Source organism: Hesperophylax consimilis, chromosome 3 (genome assembly GCF_061612785.1).
Source record: "Hesperophylax consimilis isolate HC1 chromosome 3, BYU_Hcon_1.0, whole genome shotgun sequence".
Lineage (NCBI taxonomy): Eukaryota > Metazoa > Arthropoda > Insecta > Trichoptera > Limnephilidae > Hesperophylax > Hesperophylax consimilis.
In genome coordinates, this window is record NC_142838.1 from 13350861 (window position 1) to 13369255 (window position 18395).

Below are 18395 nucleotides of genomic sequence, written 5' to 3' on the forward strand. Positions count from 1 at the left end.
CTACCCTCCTAGTCCTGCTGGATTAAAAGCTAATTTGTTTACTTTTGGGAAGAACTCATATAGTCTCACAGAAATCATTGTGTCTCTTTTACTGCTGTGCTAGAACGGTGTTAGAAAGAGAAAACATCATGCTTTATATTAAAATCTAGAAATTAACCACAGAAGAATTAAAATGTGCACCTTTATGAAACCAATGTTTCCTATCGCAAATTGAAAAAAACTTCAACACATTCGTGATTTTTGCAACAACAAAAAAAGTGAGGTCACCTTAATGTTTGCACTTAATTAATACATTTTTCTAATAAAACAAGCGTTTTTTCATACATTTTTTTGTTACACAAAATTTAAATTCACAAAATTTTAATATTTCATCTAATAATATAATTTGAAAATGTATTTCATCACCTTTTAAAAACAGTTTTCGGATAAGTTGAGAAATATTCCATTTACATATTTGGATTTTATTGTAAAGCGGAGATACTCCGATCTTCTTACATAATATGCTGAGGCCTCTGGAGTTAAAATTTCAAAGTCCGAGATTGCCTGTAAAAAAAATTGATAGTAGAATAGATTTTTTTAATGAATGCCTTTTTTTATTTTCATGCTGCTTTGTTATCAATAGATGAAGAAGGTATGTGTCTCTTTCCTCTTATTCTTTCTTTTTCTGGTGCCCTCTGCTATCGGAGGATGGTTATCATTGGTGCAATCTTTACCCTGCAGGCTGCAGCCCGGTGCAACTGTGTGGAACTCTTCTCCTACTAGTCAACCTTTCATGAATTGAGACTCTCGGGATCAAAGATACATCGGATTTTGTAATTAAGTTACCAAATAAAAAAAATTAAACAATTTGTTTTATTATTATTTTTCAGGTGTGAATGCACAAACTACAGCAAAAATTGCCAAAGAATTATTGCGCGTTGGAAACTCACCGACGGCAGACGCCCTGGCTAAGCAAGAACACAATCACAGAACTGGTAAATAATTATTAACATATCCTTGTTTAAAAAATGGCTTTGGAAAATTCCCATATTGGGAAACTCCAAACTTGGGAAGCTCGGTCACCTATATTCAACACGCTATAACTTTAAAATTAGAGTAGGTAGTCTCTCTCCCTCCCATAAATAAAATACAGATAGTTAGTCCTTCAGATGACAGAAGATAATATATACAAACAATAGTTTTTGTCACCATTTGGTGTCTGCACAATAAGGAAGATAAATACAGTGGAACCTCATTAATTCGAAAACCATTGGACATCAAATTTCGAATAAACTAATTCCCATGTAATTTGAAAGTACCTATATGAAGAAAAAAAAACCAAAAATCGAGTTGCTCGGCTGCCCCTTCAAATTCGGAAAGTATTTTTGGAATAAATTTGTAAAAATATGAAATATTTACACGTAAATCGAATTTTCTCGGCAGATTTCCGTCGTGGCCGGCCCTTTAAATTCAGATATTCTAAATAAATTCGTAAAAATATGACATTCCAGTTTTAATCGATTCAGATTTAAATAAATAATAAAACTAATTAGGATCATGTAAAACCACATAAATATATTTTTTTCGGCGTTTTACCGCCACGGCTGTCTTAGATTCAGATTTATGAAATTCTATGATTTATTTTCGCAAAAATCGAAATTTTTCGAATTACACAAACAAATTTTCGTACGCGGACAAATAAATTTCGAATTACAGATTTCGAATTAAAAAACCATTTAGAATGAAAATATGTTTTTGGTGAAAATTTGGAATTACTCGTTTTTTCGAATTAACGGGGTTCTACTGTAACGAAGATTTCTACACTTTGTTTTTCTTAATTTCCTCTATTCAAATATCACCAAACTAGGCTCATGCCCATATTATATTATACAAATAGATCTATTGACAATAGCTTCATCCAGATGCACAGTAGCGATGTGTAGGTTCAGCCTGAATGAGTTCTTGAAATCGAGGCCTTTGCGGGAAGCGGATCCCTCTCCTACTCCTTTTCCAAATCAACCACTCCCAAAGAATTGGGACCCGGACTCGGACCCGAATGCCTCTTCATTTGTACCCAGCGCTCGCAGTGTAGCTTCCCGGTACCTGCGTCCCCCCGCATCCTTTCCAGTTCTCAGTGGGTAGTGAGTGGTGACATGTCAGTCTTTGCTTATATTAGCGGTCGTTTCTGTTTATGGATTTTACGGTGAGTGAAAGTTTTCTTTATTGTTCAATAATATTAGTGTTATATGCGATTATGGATTTCTTTATAATTTAATAATTATATCGACTGACACGGACTTAGTATTCAATACCAGCAACAAATATTTGAGTGATTGTAAAAACTAATTTTAAAAGTAACTCTTGGGAATGTAATGCATGTAGCCAGAGGTGGCTCTAGGGGTCCAGAAGTGGAATGTCAATTGAAAAAAATGAATATGAAATGTTGGTTCCATGATAAATCAACACATTGACAATTCAACACACCTTTAAAAAGTGATATAAAATCAAAAGAAACGATGAAAAAAAAAAATTTAAACCTATCCTAACCTAACCTACTTAACCCAGTTAATAAAGTTTTTGTTTCATCACTTTCCATGACTTTATATAACTTTTTAAAGATGTGATGAATTATCATTTTGATGATTTATCCAGTCACCGAAATCTTAATACATATTGCTAATGCATAGTGAATATAATAAAAAAGCCGATGTATGTATGACCGGTCGGTGGCCGAGTTGACATCGCGTTTGGGTCCCACCCAGGTGTAGCTTGTTCAATACCTCGGCTGGCTAAGTCCTCCATCACAACACAAGCAACATTTTCCGCTTACTGTGGTGGTAGTAAGAGATTTTCAAATATTGTCAGGTTATTCGTAACCCGGGAATGTTTGTCTTTCTTTTAAAAAAAAAATGTAATTAATTTGCCGGTACCCACCTATTATTCTGAAGCCAGTAGTACAATATTGTTTAATTTAAGATTATTTACACATATAAATAATTTAAAAAAATTGTTTTCTTTTAAAGATGTTTTCCTATTAAAAGTTTTTTTTAATTACTAATTCAAAACTCAGTCCATTGTTTATAAGTAAACTTAAAAAGTAAACAATAAAAGGAAAAGTACCTATAGGCTAGCACCACACTTGACGGAAATTCCGTCGCGGAAATTCCGCTGGAGTCAATCCGTTGGTTACGTTGCAGCCACACTGAATATTCAGTGGCGGATTATCAGTCGACTTCCAACGCTTATACAGCGTGGTCGTAATGGATCCGATAGAAGTGATAGCTATTTATGAGGCATTAGAAGAAGAAAGAAAAAGAAAGCGTAAATATTGGGTTCATCCCATAAATACTCTTCGACTAGAAATTGGGCAATTTCATACCTTGTATATGCAACTAAGAAATTATCCAGATAAAGTATTCGAATATTATCGAATGTCCATACAATCATTTGATGTATTGCTGAATTTAACGAAGGACTATATTACCAAGCAAAATACAAAACTTAGAACGGCTATATCTCTCCCAAAGGCAAACTCTATTTTGCACTTCGATAATAAATCTTTCAGTGTTGAACATCCTGTGCGTCCGTCGCCGCCGCGTGTTATCCGCCAAATGTGGCGCGATGCATACAAACACTTGGAATGCGACTTTGCCGATCTTCCGCCGACGGAAGATCGGCGCGCGGAGGACGGAACAGACGCGAGTGTCGGCGGTCCGCCACGGAGCGACGGATTGTCCGCGACGGAACGACCGATCTTCCGCGTAGTGTGCCCGCTATTTGTAATTTATATGCAATTACATGTATTGGCGTTCCGTCGCGGAAGTTACGCGACGGAATTTCCGTCAAGTGTGGCGCTAGCCATACATTCATTTTATTACACCCGCAAATGCATTGATAATAATTCTAAGTTTTGTTTTCAACCTCTTTATTTTTCTCTCTTGTAACATAAACTAATTGTCACTTTATTTGAACTGTTTGCGATTTCTTTCAATATGGTATCCAAAGAATTTGACATTTTAAATTATTCCATGCAAATTTATGTATTTACTTATTCAAACGCCATATAATGGCTTTTACAATACAGTGATAGTCGAATTACAAGCGTACAGTGGTAAACAGGATAATAATAGCAATAAATTAAAGAACAATTATTTTTAAACAAAAAAACTATTGCAAGTGATGCAGTTATTAATATAAGTGCAGTAAGACAATGCATAATTCAAAAGAAATATATACCAGTGTAACAATAGTTGAACTACTTTATACTAGGTTTGTATAAGACCTGCCATAAGTCGAAGTATGATATGTGGTGAGGTGACTTATTGTTAATGAAATGTACTTGGAATAGCTGAGTAGGCGTCGCAACTTGGCATTAACAAGTCAGCGATTCAGTGATACTTATAAATAAGAAATAATAATTTATATGTTAGTTAACACTATAAGATATCAAGGAGCCAAGCAGAAGAATATTATCATGTTGATTATTGTGTTTGAGGTATGTTATTATAGCCTTCTTATAACTATATTCCATGCAGTTGAACACATCTACTACTTCTGAGAAAACATTGCCAACTGCATGCAATCTAGGTATAAGCGAGTATCTAAATGACTCAGTCCTGATATTTTTGTTGCAATTAAAAAGAATTAAGAATGATGACTTAATTAATTAATTAAGTCAACAATGATGAACATAATTTTGCGAACTAATATTCAAGTTATAGATGGTTATCATTTATCACACAAAAAACTTTCAACTGACATTTTTTCACATCTCCCTCTAGTATAATACCTTAATAGTCTTAGGTCGTAGATATCTCTATCTCACCGCAGTCATGTCTGAAAATTCCTTAGCATACGACAGACATGATAGTGTTTACCTCCTTTGTCTGTATAGCAAAGAGAAAGAATGAAAATAGCTTGGGGACAAAACTTGAAGTGACCTGTGATAGGTACATACAGTAGCTTCTTATTTGGACGCAAGATGGCACTGGAACCCGCTATTACCTTATGAATAGGTACGAATACTAAAACTAAATAATAATCGGGTAGTTTGTTAAATCTTTTTCTTATATTAATACTATTGCAGCATAATTTGGGAGATCATTGACCAAAAGACCTCAGTAGAAGAGCCGCCACTGCATGTAGCCATGTTTTATACATATACCTTTTTTAAATAAAAGGTGCATAGGTCCGAGTCCTGGTGCTGGTCCTGGTCCGAGACCGAGTTCGGAGCAGCAACCGTGCATCCCGGCATCCGCCATAGCACCCGGTACCTAGTCCTCCTAGGCCTCCGGCAATACGCAGAACCTTCTCATCTCTAATGCACAACACACATTACCAACTATCAAATAAATAATTTAGCTGGCAAAATAAAGTATATGAAATCGTTTGCGACTATAAAAATATATAGACATTTTCATTAGTATTCGACCATTGCTTGATACTGGTTAGCACTTGTCTATGTCTTGCTCAGAACCAAGCTAATGACATTTTATAGTGCATTTTCTTTTTTCTTCTTTGTGTTTTTTTTCATGGCTGAGGGTTGCAATCATTCTATCAGGAATAACATTTTCTCTTTTCTTTTTAGTGGTTTATTTATTTGTTTGACCGTTGTCTTTTTATTTTTCTGGGTCTTGTTCTGTTTCATGCTTCGTTTAGGTTTATTATTATCTTCTTCAATGATATTATTATTATTTACTTTGGTAAATCTATGTTTTATACTGTGCCTGTCTCACTAGAGATATCCTGTCTCGAGACGGGCTAGCTTACAAATATTATATTTTAACAATATATTCTTCGGTAGTTTAAATTTATATTTTATTTTATTAAAAATATTTGACCGAATTAAATCAGGTTGGTATTGGTAACAATAATGGGATTAGACAACTTTTGACTTCTCAGGCCTCTGCCATATTTTGACAGAAGGTTGGAGTATTTCCGCTTTGCAATAAAATCCAAATAAATGGAATATTTCTGAATGTATCCGAAAACTAAAAACTGTTTTTGAAAGGTGATAAAATACGCTTTCAAATTTTTTAATATAATTTTTGAAATGTAAAATTTTTTAAAGTTTATTGTTTATTGCGGTATTTTAAGTAGGTACATAGTTATCTATGTCCTAATACAATCCTTATATACATATAATTATAGTAACACGTTTAAAATGAATCAATCACATATTTTCGTAATTTAATTTTAAATGTTTTTATGTTTTCTTCTGGTAGCTCTCCAAATATCTTCAACGCTCCGTACATCAATGACTTTTGACTCTTGTGTTTTTTTTCCTTAAGGGGAGTCTCAATTCATTTCTTTTCCTTGTCTCATGTGTGTGTTTGTTCTGTAGTTTATTGATTTTTCTTATGAATTCACTAGACGTATGGCCATTGATTATCTTGTAGATTAAAAATATGGTATTAAAGTAAATAATTTGTTTAATGACAAGATATTTAACTCCTTCAACATGTTCTTAATTTTTGTGTATCTATTTTTCTTCAATATGGTTCTCATTGCTCTATTTTGCAGAATTGTCATTTGTTTCATTAAACCGTCGTTGGATAAGAATAGAATGCTGCTACAGTAATTTATGTGTGGTACAATAATTGCGTTGTACACATTTGTACAAAGTGAACATAGAAAAATTTAAAAATGGCTCACTTTACGTTTTTTGTAACTAAAATTACTGATAACAAAAAAATAAATCAAAACCCACGCATTTTATTAGACAAATGTATTACAAACAAATGTTATTGTCACCTCACGTTTTTTGTTGTTTCATAAAAATAAAAATTCAGAAAGTTTCATCATTGTTCTTCAAATTGCGTTTGAAACCTTTAAACCCTTTTACAAAAAGCTAACAAATTAGCCTTACAGGTTAATGTAGATTTGTGTGAGTTGACTAATTATTGCACAACCTTTGTTGATGATGAAGTTTTTAAATTTTTTTAGATTTTTTATGTTTTATTTTGTCATGTAGGTTATTATATATTTTAGTCGCCATGTATTTGAAGTTACTGACCTAGAACATGCTGGATTATATCTTGCCAATCTCATTAGCAGGTTCTTCGCCGTCTCTGGCCCAGCCCATCTCCAGCTCGGTGGTGAGTTCCACCAGCAGTGGTGTGGCCCCCTCCTCTCCTCTCCAGGGGCCCCCGGTCGCTAGCCAGGTCATCCGCCCAAAGGACCAGCTGCTGTACCTGGCCAAGCTTCTCGGTTTCCGGGTGCAGTTCACCGAGTTTCCCAAGGTAAACTTATCTTATCCTCACTTCTACTTAAATTAACCTATTCCTGAACTTGAAAACTACACATCACGGCTTTGAAACCTATGTGATCGGTACCAATGCAGTTCTGCTGAATCTTGACCTACATTATTTTCTGTTTCTCCAAACGCTTCTAAACCTTTTTTTTTTCAAACAAACGTTCCCGGATTATGAATAACCTGACAATATTTGAACATCTCCTGCTTCCACCAAAGTAAGTGGAAAATATCGCTTGTGTCGTGATGGTGATTCCCAGCCGAGGAATTGAACTCACGATGCCTGGGTGGGACCCAACTTGGCCACTGACAGGTCAAAATTATTGAACTAATCGGATAACAAAACAAAAAGTATTTTTAAAATGCTTTCTAAAGGTATTGTTTGATGGTTATAGTAAGGTAAAAGTCATTATATTGAACTGTCCTTCCTGCAGGGTAACCACGAAGAGTTCCTGTCCCTGGTCACCCTGTCGACGGTGCCCCCGCTCATCTGCCACGGAGTGGGCCCTACCACGGAGCAGTCCCACGACCAGTCGGCCCTGGCCGCCCTGCAGAACCTGTCGCAGATGGGGCTGGACAATGTCACACCAGGGAATGTCCCGTCACCAGAAGGGTAAATACTATTTATATAGTATTCTTTACTGAGTAAGGATAACGACATACCTGGTTCACTCCTTGCGCCGAGTCGCTACCCTTTCGTAAAATGCTACAGTACTTGCATTTGTTAGGTGTAAGCATATTTGTATTGTCTTTACTATTTTCCACTATCCTTGGACAGCAGCAGTACTTGCAATTGTTAGGTATAAGCATATTTGTATCGTCTTTACTATTTTCTACTATCCTTGACAACAGCACGAAAACTTTGACGCTTTACCCTAAATAGAAATGTTTAACTACGGAAAAACCTCTCTTGAAGATTCCTTGGCCATAAGATGCACCTTAAGCCAGCATTTACATTTACAAAGTAAAAATAATGAAAAAAATTAAATAAAAATTCTTGGATACTCCTACATAATAGTGACTCTTGCATTCTCTTATTTTTCTATCAATATTATGTTCTTTAAAGGAAATTCAAAAGATGTAACTGTACCTACCTAATTATTCACCTTATGTCTAACAGTGTTGTATTTTTGTGTATTCAGGATGCGGGACCTCCCCCACAACACGAGCAGAGGTGGTTTATTGGCAAACGGCATAACGAAATAATGCATTTCCATATGAATGTTAGAAACATAATGTTTGTTCGCCCAAAAGTCTAACTGTTATTATTTATAATATATATTCTTAATTTATGCAACCCTTCGAGTGGCACAAATGATTATTTTCACTTTGCTCAACTAAACCTGATGAAATTTAGCTAATCCAAACGCATTTGATTTATTGCTTTGACGAGATAAATCAACAATTATTTATTGACACATTGTGTTTGTTTGTTCCACATGAAATTTAGAATATGAAAGCTCAGCTTCTTACTTGGTGTTCTGGCTTAGTGTTATTTATTCTGTTGAGAAACTGAAATTATCATTTCCGCTCCGAGGGTTGAACTGTTTGCCTAGTATAATTAGGATTAATTCATATTGCTAAGCAAAGGAGTCAAGTAGTAAGGAGTAAATTACATCTGCGGTTCTGCCTGCTCGCAAGGCTTTGGACTTGCTTCTTCAAATTTAAACCTATCTGCTTCTCTTCTGAGAGGATTATTGTAATCAATGGAGATGTTTCGGTAAGAATGCCATGCGGCCATGGTAGCGTATATGTAGTTATTTATTGTATTAAATATAGTTAAGATTAATGTTTTGTTGTCAGTGTAATTCAAATTCATATGTGCATTGATATACAAAGGGAAAAATCATTATAGATTTTGCTAATTTCCAAACAAACAGAATTGACCTTGGTAACCAATTAGTTAAGGTTAATGTAATAGTATTTCAAGGGAAAGCTATTGCACTACGCTGACTGCTGACCTCCAGTCTTCTCTTGCGGTGGCTTGTCTGCATTCTGAACTATCTATGCACTTTGCTAAATGCTTCAAGTAAATTATTAATGAAGATTATTTGTTCTGTGGGTGTAATAAATAATCTACATTACTATTTATTTTAGAAGATGCAGCAAAACAGGGTTGGATGTAATTGCACCAATAATTTGCACATATTTACCAAACATGTTTTCTAACTAGCTAGCAGTGTTTATTTGGTCATTTACTACATAATACATGTACATTGACTGAATAACAAAAGTCTAGTTAGCTACATAGGTCAAAAATAATAAAAAAATATAGGCAAATTAGAATCAAATTAAATAATTCATCCACCTACTTGACAAATTTAAATCTTAACTCTGTACATTTGCAATGTATACTTTTAAGTCCTACACCATTGGTAATTAATATTGTAGTCGTAAATTAACTCTCGCTCTAATTATTAACTCATGATAGATTTAACTGATTTTATCAAGGTCATTGACGTGCAAGTTGGTTCAGTCTGGGTCCGCTGTTTCCCAACTAGAATTAAAATATCATTTAGCTGAAAGTTAGTCAAATAAATATATGCCGGAAGAACTGCAGATGAATATGTAATTATTTTATTTTACCCAAATGTATTAATTTTGCATGCATTACAAGCAGTTCTTTCATTTTGCAAAGGTTTGGCATCACGAGTTACGGAGCCAACTTATAACCCTTTCATGTTTAACCATCACACAACATGAATGAAAAATCTGCTCATTAATAATTTGTAATTATCTTTTGATAAATTTTATTTGCTTGGGTTAAGTAGGAATGAATAGATAATTCATTCAAATGATTATTGTTTCTTAGTTAGCCAATTATGTTTGTATGAATGAAGGCCAGATTACCTGTATTCTCCATTGTTCCCAATGGATGAATGGGTCTTAATTTCTATTAAAGGTTACTTTGGTTTAAGTCGACTTCTACGAAAATGTTTATTTTTTTTGTGATGTTTTCTAAATTAAGTTATATCATGTTATTATACATCATCAGATTTAATAAAAACTGAAACCTCTTCCTTGATAACTGCTGTTTTAATTACTTCTTGTCACAAACCCCTTCCATTCGCCCGCAATAAATAAATTGTGTATCCAATTTTATTGGAATAACTTTTTTAACACCTATTTATATTTGGGTGGGTGAAATTTAGTCTATATATATATATGTATAACCTTCCAGAAGAAATTCTCTAAATGATAATGAAAACCCTATCAAAATCCGTTGCGTAGTTTAGAAGAACTAAGTGCACAATTAGACAGACGCGGATAGCGAGTTTATTTTATATTTATTTAAAGATACATGTTAGAGGGAATGCCAGATTCATTATTATCATTCATTTTTTCATTTTTGAAAATTTGTAAATGTTCTGAGGATTAGCAGTCGCCATTTCTTCGCAGTTATCAATGCACTTTAGTTAACATAACTTGGACATCTTTTTAGTAGTCGTTCTTAGTTCACAAAATTTAGTGTAATCTTTAGGATAGTTTGAAGATTTATACACTTTGTGAGCAATTATTTTGATAAGATCTTTACTAATCATTTTGGGTAATTATGCTCTGTGATTTTAGAAATGGGTACAAACATACCAATAGCATTGTTTAACCCTTACCACTACCTTACTTACCTTTGTCAGGTGCCAGCCGACATCACTATTTGTATGCTACAACTCAGTTGTCGGCTGGCGGCCGACAAGATAAAACTTGCGCGCGGTGTATTTTCGTGCGCAAAACTTCACACGTGACATTGTTTCTTGTGATTATTCGATAAAAAAACATTTAAATTCACATTTCCATAAGATTTTGACTGTTTTCTGTTTTTATTTTACTATAAAATAACCTTCGCAAATTCACATAAACTAAAATGCTGGGAACTTGGCGTGATATGGCATCTGAATACCAAGTGTTTTTGGAAGATGAATCTTATGTAAGTGACAGTGAGTACGAGCCTGTTGCTTGTGATTTTGAAGATCCTGATGATGATAGTGTTAACAGCACAGAAAATAACAATGATAATGATGACAGTACAACAAATGTCGAAAGTCATAGTGAGCCAAATAATTAGAACGAAATGACCGAAACTTTCGTGATTCCCGAGTTTCCATATTCTCCTACGACTTCCGGAATTAGAATTCCAGACAATCTTAGACCAAACATTGCTTTAGGATTCTTCCAATTATTTTTTACAGAAGATTTGATGTCTCAAATTGTGTCGAAAGGAGCTTATTACTCAATTAGTAAGAGATAAAAGGGTTGGTTGGGAATCCAGAAAAAAGGGGACGCCCAGGTACGCTAGATGCAGAGGAACGATTAGAAAACAAGCAACACTTCATTGCCAAACTGGACAAAGGTTCTAAAGACTGTACTATGTGCCGTAACAGAAAGATTCCAGGGGGAACACACGAAACAGTGTGGTTTTGTGAGACCTGTTCCAGAAAACCTGGTCTCCATCCTGGAGAATGTTTTATAAAGTACCCTACTATGCAAAAATATAAGTAGTCCATAATGTTTTCTGTAAACTGTTTTTTATTTGAAGAATAAATCATACAGAATGAATTTTTAACGATTTTTTTTGTAACTGCCTATCAATAAATTAATATTTTGCCATTATTTAAATTAGAGTTGGCTGGCAAAAAATATTAAAAAATGATGGAGTGGTAAGGGTTAGAATTAAGTAAAATTTATATGTATACCATTTCATTGATGTTTTCTCCAAGATCCAAAAAGTTCAAATCAGCAGAAGATAAAAGACGAGTAATTTGATTAAAATCTGCTTTGAAAAAGTTCGATTTTGTTAATGCTGATGGATTTTTTATTGTTATTGAACTGTAACCTTTAATTGTTAGGGGGGGTGATACTTATCGTTTAGAATAATAGTATGAGCAGATGCGAATACTTTTACAAAAGAAGAATTGGTAAATACTAGTTCGAAAAGACAAGAGGTAACATTGTATACACAGTTTAACTGCCGGAGACTTAAAAAAATTGTCTGTGCCATAAGTTTTGTTGTTATCTATGTCCCATACAATATTAGGTAGATTGTAGTCTCCAATCAAAATCATGTTGGCACCAGGAAATCTTCTCCGCATAGTTTCAACTTCGCGGTAGTGGTCTATATATATTTGGGCATCAGAAGATGGAGGAATACCTATAGATGCAGCCGACAATAATTTTTTATGAGCTTTTAATTCGCCATTAACAGCCAATTGTTCTTAATATTCTAAGAATTATTTTGGCGATATGTCCTTTGGTTAATTTATTATTAGGGTCCGTGAAAATGTTGGTCAATAAGTTAACTGTGTCCTTTGCCAGAGAAATATATGCTTACACATCGATTTTGGAAATGGTTATTGAAAAGCAAAAATTTTCACAGCCTTGATTTATCTGCGCTAGTAAGAAGTACTATGATAACAGTTATGTCACTGGGCACCACGCACTGCGGCGGTAGTGGAGAGGACGGATACCTATACCGTTAACGAACAACAATGTCACCAAATTTACTCAAGTATAATCACACTTGGCGTTTTAGTTCATTACGCTATAATTAATGTTAACCGGTCAGCAACGTAAGCAGATATACACGATAAAATAACGATAGCAGTCAAGTACAATAAGCGTGTTTACACGTCAACGCGTGTGTTTCCACAAAAATCGTCATAACTCCGTTATTCTTCTAGTGACATCCCTAAAACAAAAAGTAGAATATTCGTATTAAATGAAGCTTCACATCTCTATTCAAAGTTATCCATAGAAACCCGTAAAAAGACCTACTCAGTGGAAGCAAATTTTACCCGCCAAATCGTAAAACGACGCCAAGAAAGCCGTTTGACGTGCCGACCCGCCTCGCAAGTTTAATTATTTTTTTAAAAATATATTTTGTATGAAATGGTCAAAAAGTGAAGTGACAGAATTGTTTATTGTACATTTGTACAATGAAATAAGTGTTTTTTTTTTACATTATCCGTGATTTTAGTATCGTTTTTACATAAAACATTACAGGTGAGTCATTTTTACAATTTTTTCATGTTTCCATTCTAAATTTAAATATTTACAAATGTTAATATTTATTTATGATACAACAATTTGAAAGCCTATTTTGTAACCTTTCTAAAACAGTTTTTACTATTCGGCTCCGTTCAGTAATGTTTCATTTATAGAGCTTTGATTGTGAGGCGGTAATAACACAACGTTTTCGTGAAATTGACATTTCGATAAAGACATTTTAGCTTCAAGTTCGCGAAAAGTCGGAGGGGTTAAATAAACAATGCATGATGCAAACCATTACACTTGAACACTTTAAAGATTAGACTACAACTTATGGTAAAACTCTTCAAATCAGGTCTCCCTGTCAAGACAATATATGTATTATGCGTCTGAACAGCACTTATATCATCACTTTTGGCTCTACAACCCCTGGTGGGTCTTGGCCTCCTCAAGAGTCTTCCTCCACTCATCTCGGTCCCGCGCCCACAGCACTTATATACAATACTATTTATTTTTACTTTTAAAGGTTATATTGATCAATGAAGAAGAAGGTAATACTAATAAATCTAAACGAAACAGAACAAGACAAAGAAAAACAAAAAGATAACATTCTCAACTAGAAATCGAACTCAGGTCTCTAACCACTGGGCCATTGGGACCTAACTATTTTACGCCATTTTTATCAATCTCATATTCCAAATTCAGAATTAATAATATTATGAGTGATACAGAAAATAAAAAAGGTAACTGCCTCAACTGGGAAACTGTAACCTTTTTATTTTTCTTTGTCTTGTTCCGTTTCATGTTTTAATTAGATGTATTAGTATTATCTTCTTCTTTAATGATTAATTATATATCGTTAATAAGTATATAATACGTAATATATTTTTAAGAAGTAGCGTGCTACTCATTTAGGCACAGAACAGTTTCTTATCGCTTTGGGCTCTTTCAACGAGATATAAATCTTCTTAAAAATAATGTACATTGGTTTTCGTAATCTTTTATTTATATCAGAAGATAATTCCTAAAGAAAATATTTGTTACACAATTTTAATTATAATATTTAAGTTAATTCACCTGGTACCGTCATAATTTATTTTCTTGCAACTTTAAAGGAAATTTTCCTCACAGTAGAGGAACAAAAAGGCACTGGTACAATACAAAATATTGTTTAGTATGCCCCTTTTAATTTAGTTCTTATATTTTAAAGTTTACTTTCATTGTACTCGAATTTTTGCAATATTCCCTTTTTTTACATAATAAAGTGCATGTTTAAAATAAACATCCATTATGTGTAGAATTTTTCCATGCAAAGATGCAATCAGCTTGGTGTGAGGATTGTACTAGATGTATGTATCATTGTTCAGGTGTATTAGTGGCTGTTACACACTTATTGAGCTGTGAGTTGTGAATCAGCAAACAAACTGTAAGCCTCTTGTCCCTCGGGTCGGTAAGCAATTCACATAAACCAAATGCTGTAATGCTGCGTGTACATTTGTGAACCGAAATGCAAGCCGAGCCTCGAATTAGGGGAAAGGAACAAAGCAGCAGCAGTTGCTTCGTTCGTTTCGGTACGTAAATGTATACGCAACATTAGACCCTTTGCAGAAAAGTTCCAAACTGAACTGAACTGCGCTGCAGTCTGCGCAGGGTCTTACGACACTCGCTTTATGTTGAATGCTTACCTACCCGTGGGACGACGTTCTTACTCACACTAAGCCAATAGCATTCCTACAAACAATTCCACCAGAGAAATTTAAAATTTCATAATTACCCTTCACTGTTTAAAATAACATTATGAACTATCTTTGTACATAAATCTTACATAACCTTCAGATACGTGGCAGCATTATAAAGAGCAAATTAAATCGATATTAGTTATTGAAGGTAGTTTTAGTAGAAATGTGCAAAAAGTGAAGATGCTGTCGAAAAAATAAATAATTCAAAACACAATAATATTTTTTGTCGAAAGTTTGTTGTGCGCTAAGTGGCCACGGCTGCCTTTGATTTATTTTGAATAGGGAGGAATAGCTTGAACTCTGCGGGCAGTTCATCTTCAGAATAGAGTCTGTCGGAGAAGTAGACCCTTCTTATCCGGCAGTTGGCATGTATCTGCACCCTCAGGGTTTCCACATAGTTGGTTCCATAAGCTCTCCGGGTGAAGTCAGCAAGATTGAACTGGATCTGGTTCCATCCTTCGTCCAGCCTCATGGGCATGGTGCAGATGAACGGCTTTACTCTGGTAGTCGACTGGTAATTGCTGGCGCGGAAGCGTCTCCTCACATTTTTATCATCAAGTACCTAAGGAAGAAACAGAATGGTGAAGGTGCATACACCACCAGAACTTTTCTTTAACAAACCTGCAGAACCAAGTTGGGAAGTCTAATTTTATTAGGTGAAACGGAGAGGAGGTTAACACCGCAGCCTTAGACATAAGGTAAGGAGGGAAACAACAGGAATGGAGACGTTTCCCATAGGAAAGACTCCACAGGGGTCTTTCGTAGGGCCAATGTCCAACTTAAATATATCTAATATTATTGTCTCTTTAATATTGTGGCATTATACATTATTTCTATTACTGTTCTTATATATCTAACGTTGCCTTGAATACTCTGTATATTTATATTCTTGTTATGTTTTGATGTTAAATAAATAAATATAAAAGTATAATGATGTAGTTAACTAGTCCCAGCGAGAGCTCGTATGGACGCCATCTATATTAATCCTATTCCTTCTCGCGCATTTCGTTTGAAAATGAAAAAGACAGGAGATACTAGAACGACGCTGTCATGTATGATCTCTCACTGGGCATGTAAGAATGCATAGAAAAAAGGTGATTATTTAGGATAAGTTTCACGGAATATGAAAAATTCATCAAATTTAAAAGATAAAATTTAAGTACTACAAAAGTTCTGTATCATTGGTCGTTTATTTGACAGTGCTGAGATTTTATGAATAATTCATTCATTATGGTTCAAATTCTGTGAACCAACCCGTCTTTAGTAATATGTATAGAGAATAATGTAAAAGCATTGATTCTGCAAATTTGAGAAAAATTATTGCTTTAATAGGTAATATTGGTTGACTCGGTTAAATTCCTTTCACAGTAGAAAGCTTGTGAGGATGTCAAATAATCAGTAGGTATCTGTATGATGTAGAGAGTAACCTTCAAGTAACGGTGAGTAAACTGGCAGGGCCAACACATTGTTATGCTTCATTACCGTATGTCACAATGAATGTAAGCGAGGCCATATATGAATTAATTAACTCTAGTAGAGGGTAAAAATAATACACTTACTTGAACTTCAAAGGTATAGTATTTCTTCAAGTTTTTTATTATCATAACCAAGAAGGGTAATTTTATACCGAGGGTCTTCTTTGGGTCTGCCGGACATGTGATATATGTTGTGCTGACATTTGTTCCTACTATTTCTAATACAAGGCTCTGTATATCATTATCGGTAATCCTTTTAATGTGTCCATTGCGAACTTTCTTGTCCCATATCTGTAAGGGCTTACTTCCGATGCTGTACAATATGGATAAAAATCCCGATTGGAAAGTATTTTTGAACATTTTTTGTATGATAATCAAAGATAAATATTAATTAAATTACTCATTCAGTTACTAAGGTAAGGTTACATCGATAATTTCCCACGACATGGTCTATTTTGACAACACAGTAAACAAAAATTTGAAAGAAATGAGCAGCCGGCTAGAAGCATTACCAACCCGACAATCATGAATACCACCATAAATAAACAACTCACCCGAAGAAAGTGTTTACACCCAAAAGAAATTTTATTTGAAGAATAATTCACTGTTCCCGTGTTGATGATAGATCCCATCATAAATAAATCACTCTCGATCCCACGGTCCACATTTCTGATGATAGTGAGGATTTTTGTTGTCACTAATTCCGATATATCAGTATTTTTTCGTAACGCTATCACCAGAATTTTTTTGCTAGGATTCCTACCAGGGAGCAACTTGACGGATGTAAATATCTTTCTTAGCGAGTATAAAGGAGGAAACACATTATTAAAACGCAACGCGACGCCACGTCTCGACACCCGATGTGCACCGTGCACATTACCAACACGCGACGCCACGACATACTAGCAATTTCTGAATACAGTTAGCATGCAGTTAGCTAACAGCAGTGGAAGTAAATGGTTTTGTACTATGGATTTAATAAATAACGAGTCAGATGAAGACTTTGATGCAAATTATGGGTACATATATGATACTTAAACGACTCAAGAAAAAGAGAATAACTAGGCGTTACTGGGTTCATGAAATAAATCAAAGGAGAAGTATGTGTGGTGAATATCATACTCTGTATCCAGACTTACTTGAAGATAATGAAAGATTTCATATGTATTTTCGGGTTACTAAAACACAATTTGAAGAAATACACGAATTTATTCAAAGTGACATACACTACACAAGAAAGATAAGATAACATAAGATCCCTGTATATAGCTAAACTCATGTCATATATAACAGGATATCGTTTTACCAACTCAATTAATTGTTCGTCGGTCATTTCGCTAAATAAATGCAAAAATAATATTAAATTGGCATAAATTCCTTATATGCTCTGTGACAGTTCTCCAACGACTGACGCGTGGCGTCGGGAGTTGTCTAGAAACATACTGCGCAGGCCGCGTCGGGTAGCGTGTTTACCCCCACCATGGGCAACACACCGACCTGGCACGTCTGGATCGGGTGGCGTGTGCGCGCATGGCGTCGCGTCGGATGTTCATAGTGTGATTCTGGTCTATAGAAAACAATACATTTGATTCGACTCAACACGCATCGCGTTTGATCGGGTCGCGTCGGGTTTTAATAATGTATTTCCACCTTAAAGGATACTGATTATGTTACATTGAAAAATATTCTATTATTCTCTTACCATCTCACAAATCACACTGATCATTCGTTTATATTGTCAGTTTTTAAATTATTCTGGTGTACATTTGTTTGAAGGGCCATCGTTATATTTTATAAAAATTGCATCCAATATTATGTCTGTGTGGCTTTGATTTAGAAAGTTTTACGCAGGTTTCCGATGAATGTGTTAATGTAAAATAAACTAAATGTTATGTAAAAATAATAACATTTATCGAAAAAGAAGAAGATAATGTTAATAAATCTAAATGAACGTGGATGAAACAGCAC

General features: G+C 34.6%; 2 protein-coding genes across 4 annotated transcripts in view; one reads left to right on the forward strand and one right to left on the reverse strand.

The window, feature by feature from the left end:
* LOC149424987 (double-stranded RNA-binding protein Staufen homolog 2-like) overlaps positions 1-10259 on the forward strand; it is a 31168-nt gene extending 20909 nt beyond the window's left edge. For 2 of the 3 annotated variants that reach the window (XM_089648397.1, XM_089648415.1), the window contains exons 12-15: positions 870-974; positions 7033-7220; positions 7666-7844; positions 8374-10259. In XM_089648397.1, coding sequence (XP_089504523.1) covers positions 870-974; positions 7033-7220; positions 7666-7844; positions 8374-8437 — 536 coding nt within the window. In that variant the 3' untranslated portion in view covers positions 8438-10259. The remainder of the gene's footprint in view (positions 1-869; positions 975-7032; positions 7221-7665; positions 7845-8373) is intronic. The other variant, XM_089648406.1, reaches the window with a different exon arrangement.
* Positions 10260-14211: 3952 nt separating this feature from the next.
* Positions 14212-16932, reverse strand: Bug22 (cilia- and flagella-associated protein 20). Its single transcript, XM_089650894.1, has 2 exons — positions 16512-16932; positions 14212-15514 (listed from the first exon to the last, which is right to left on the reverse strand). Exons 1-2 carry the CDS (start codon positions 16785-16787, stop codon positions 15197-15199), a joined length of 594 nt encoding a protein of 197 aa, XP_089507020.1. The 5' UTR covers positions 16788-16932; the 3' UTR covers positions 14212-15196.
* Positions 16933-18395: the final 1463 nt, after the last annotated feature.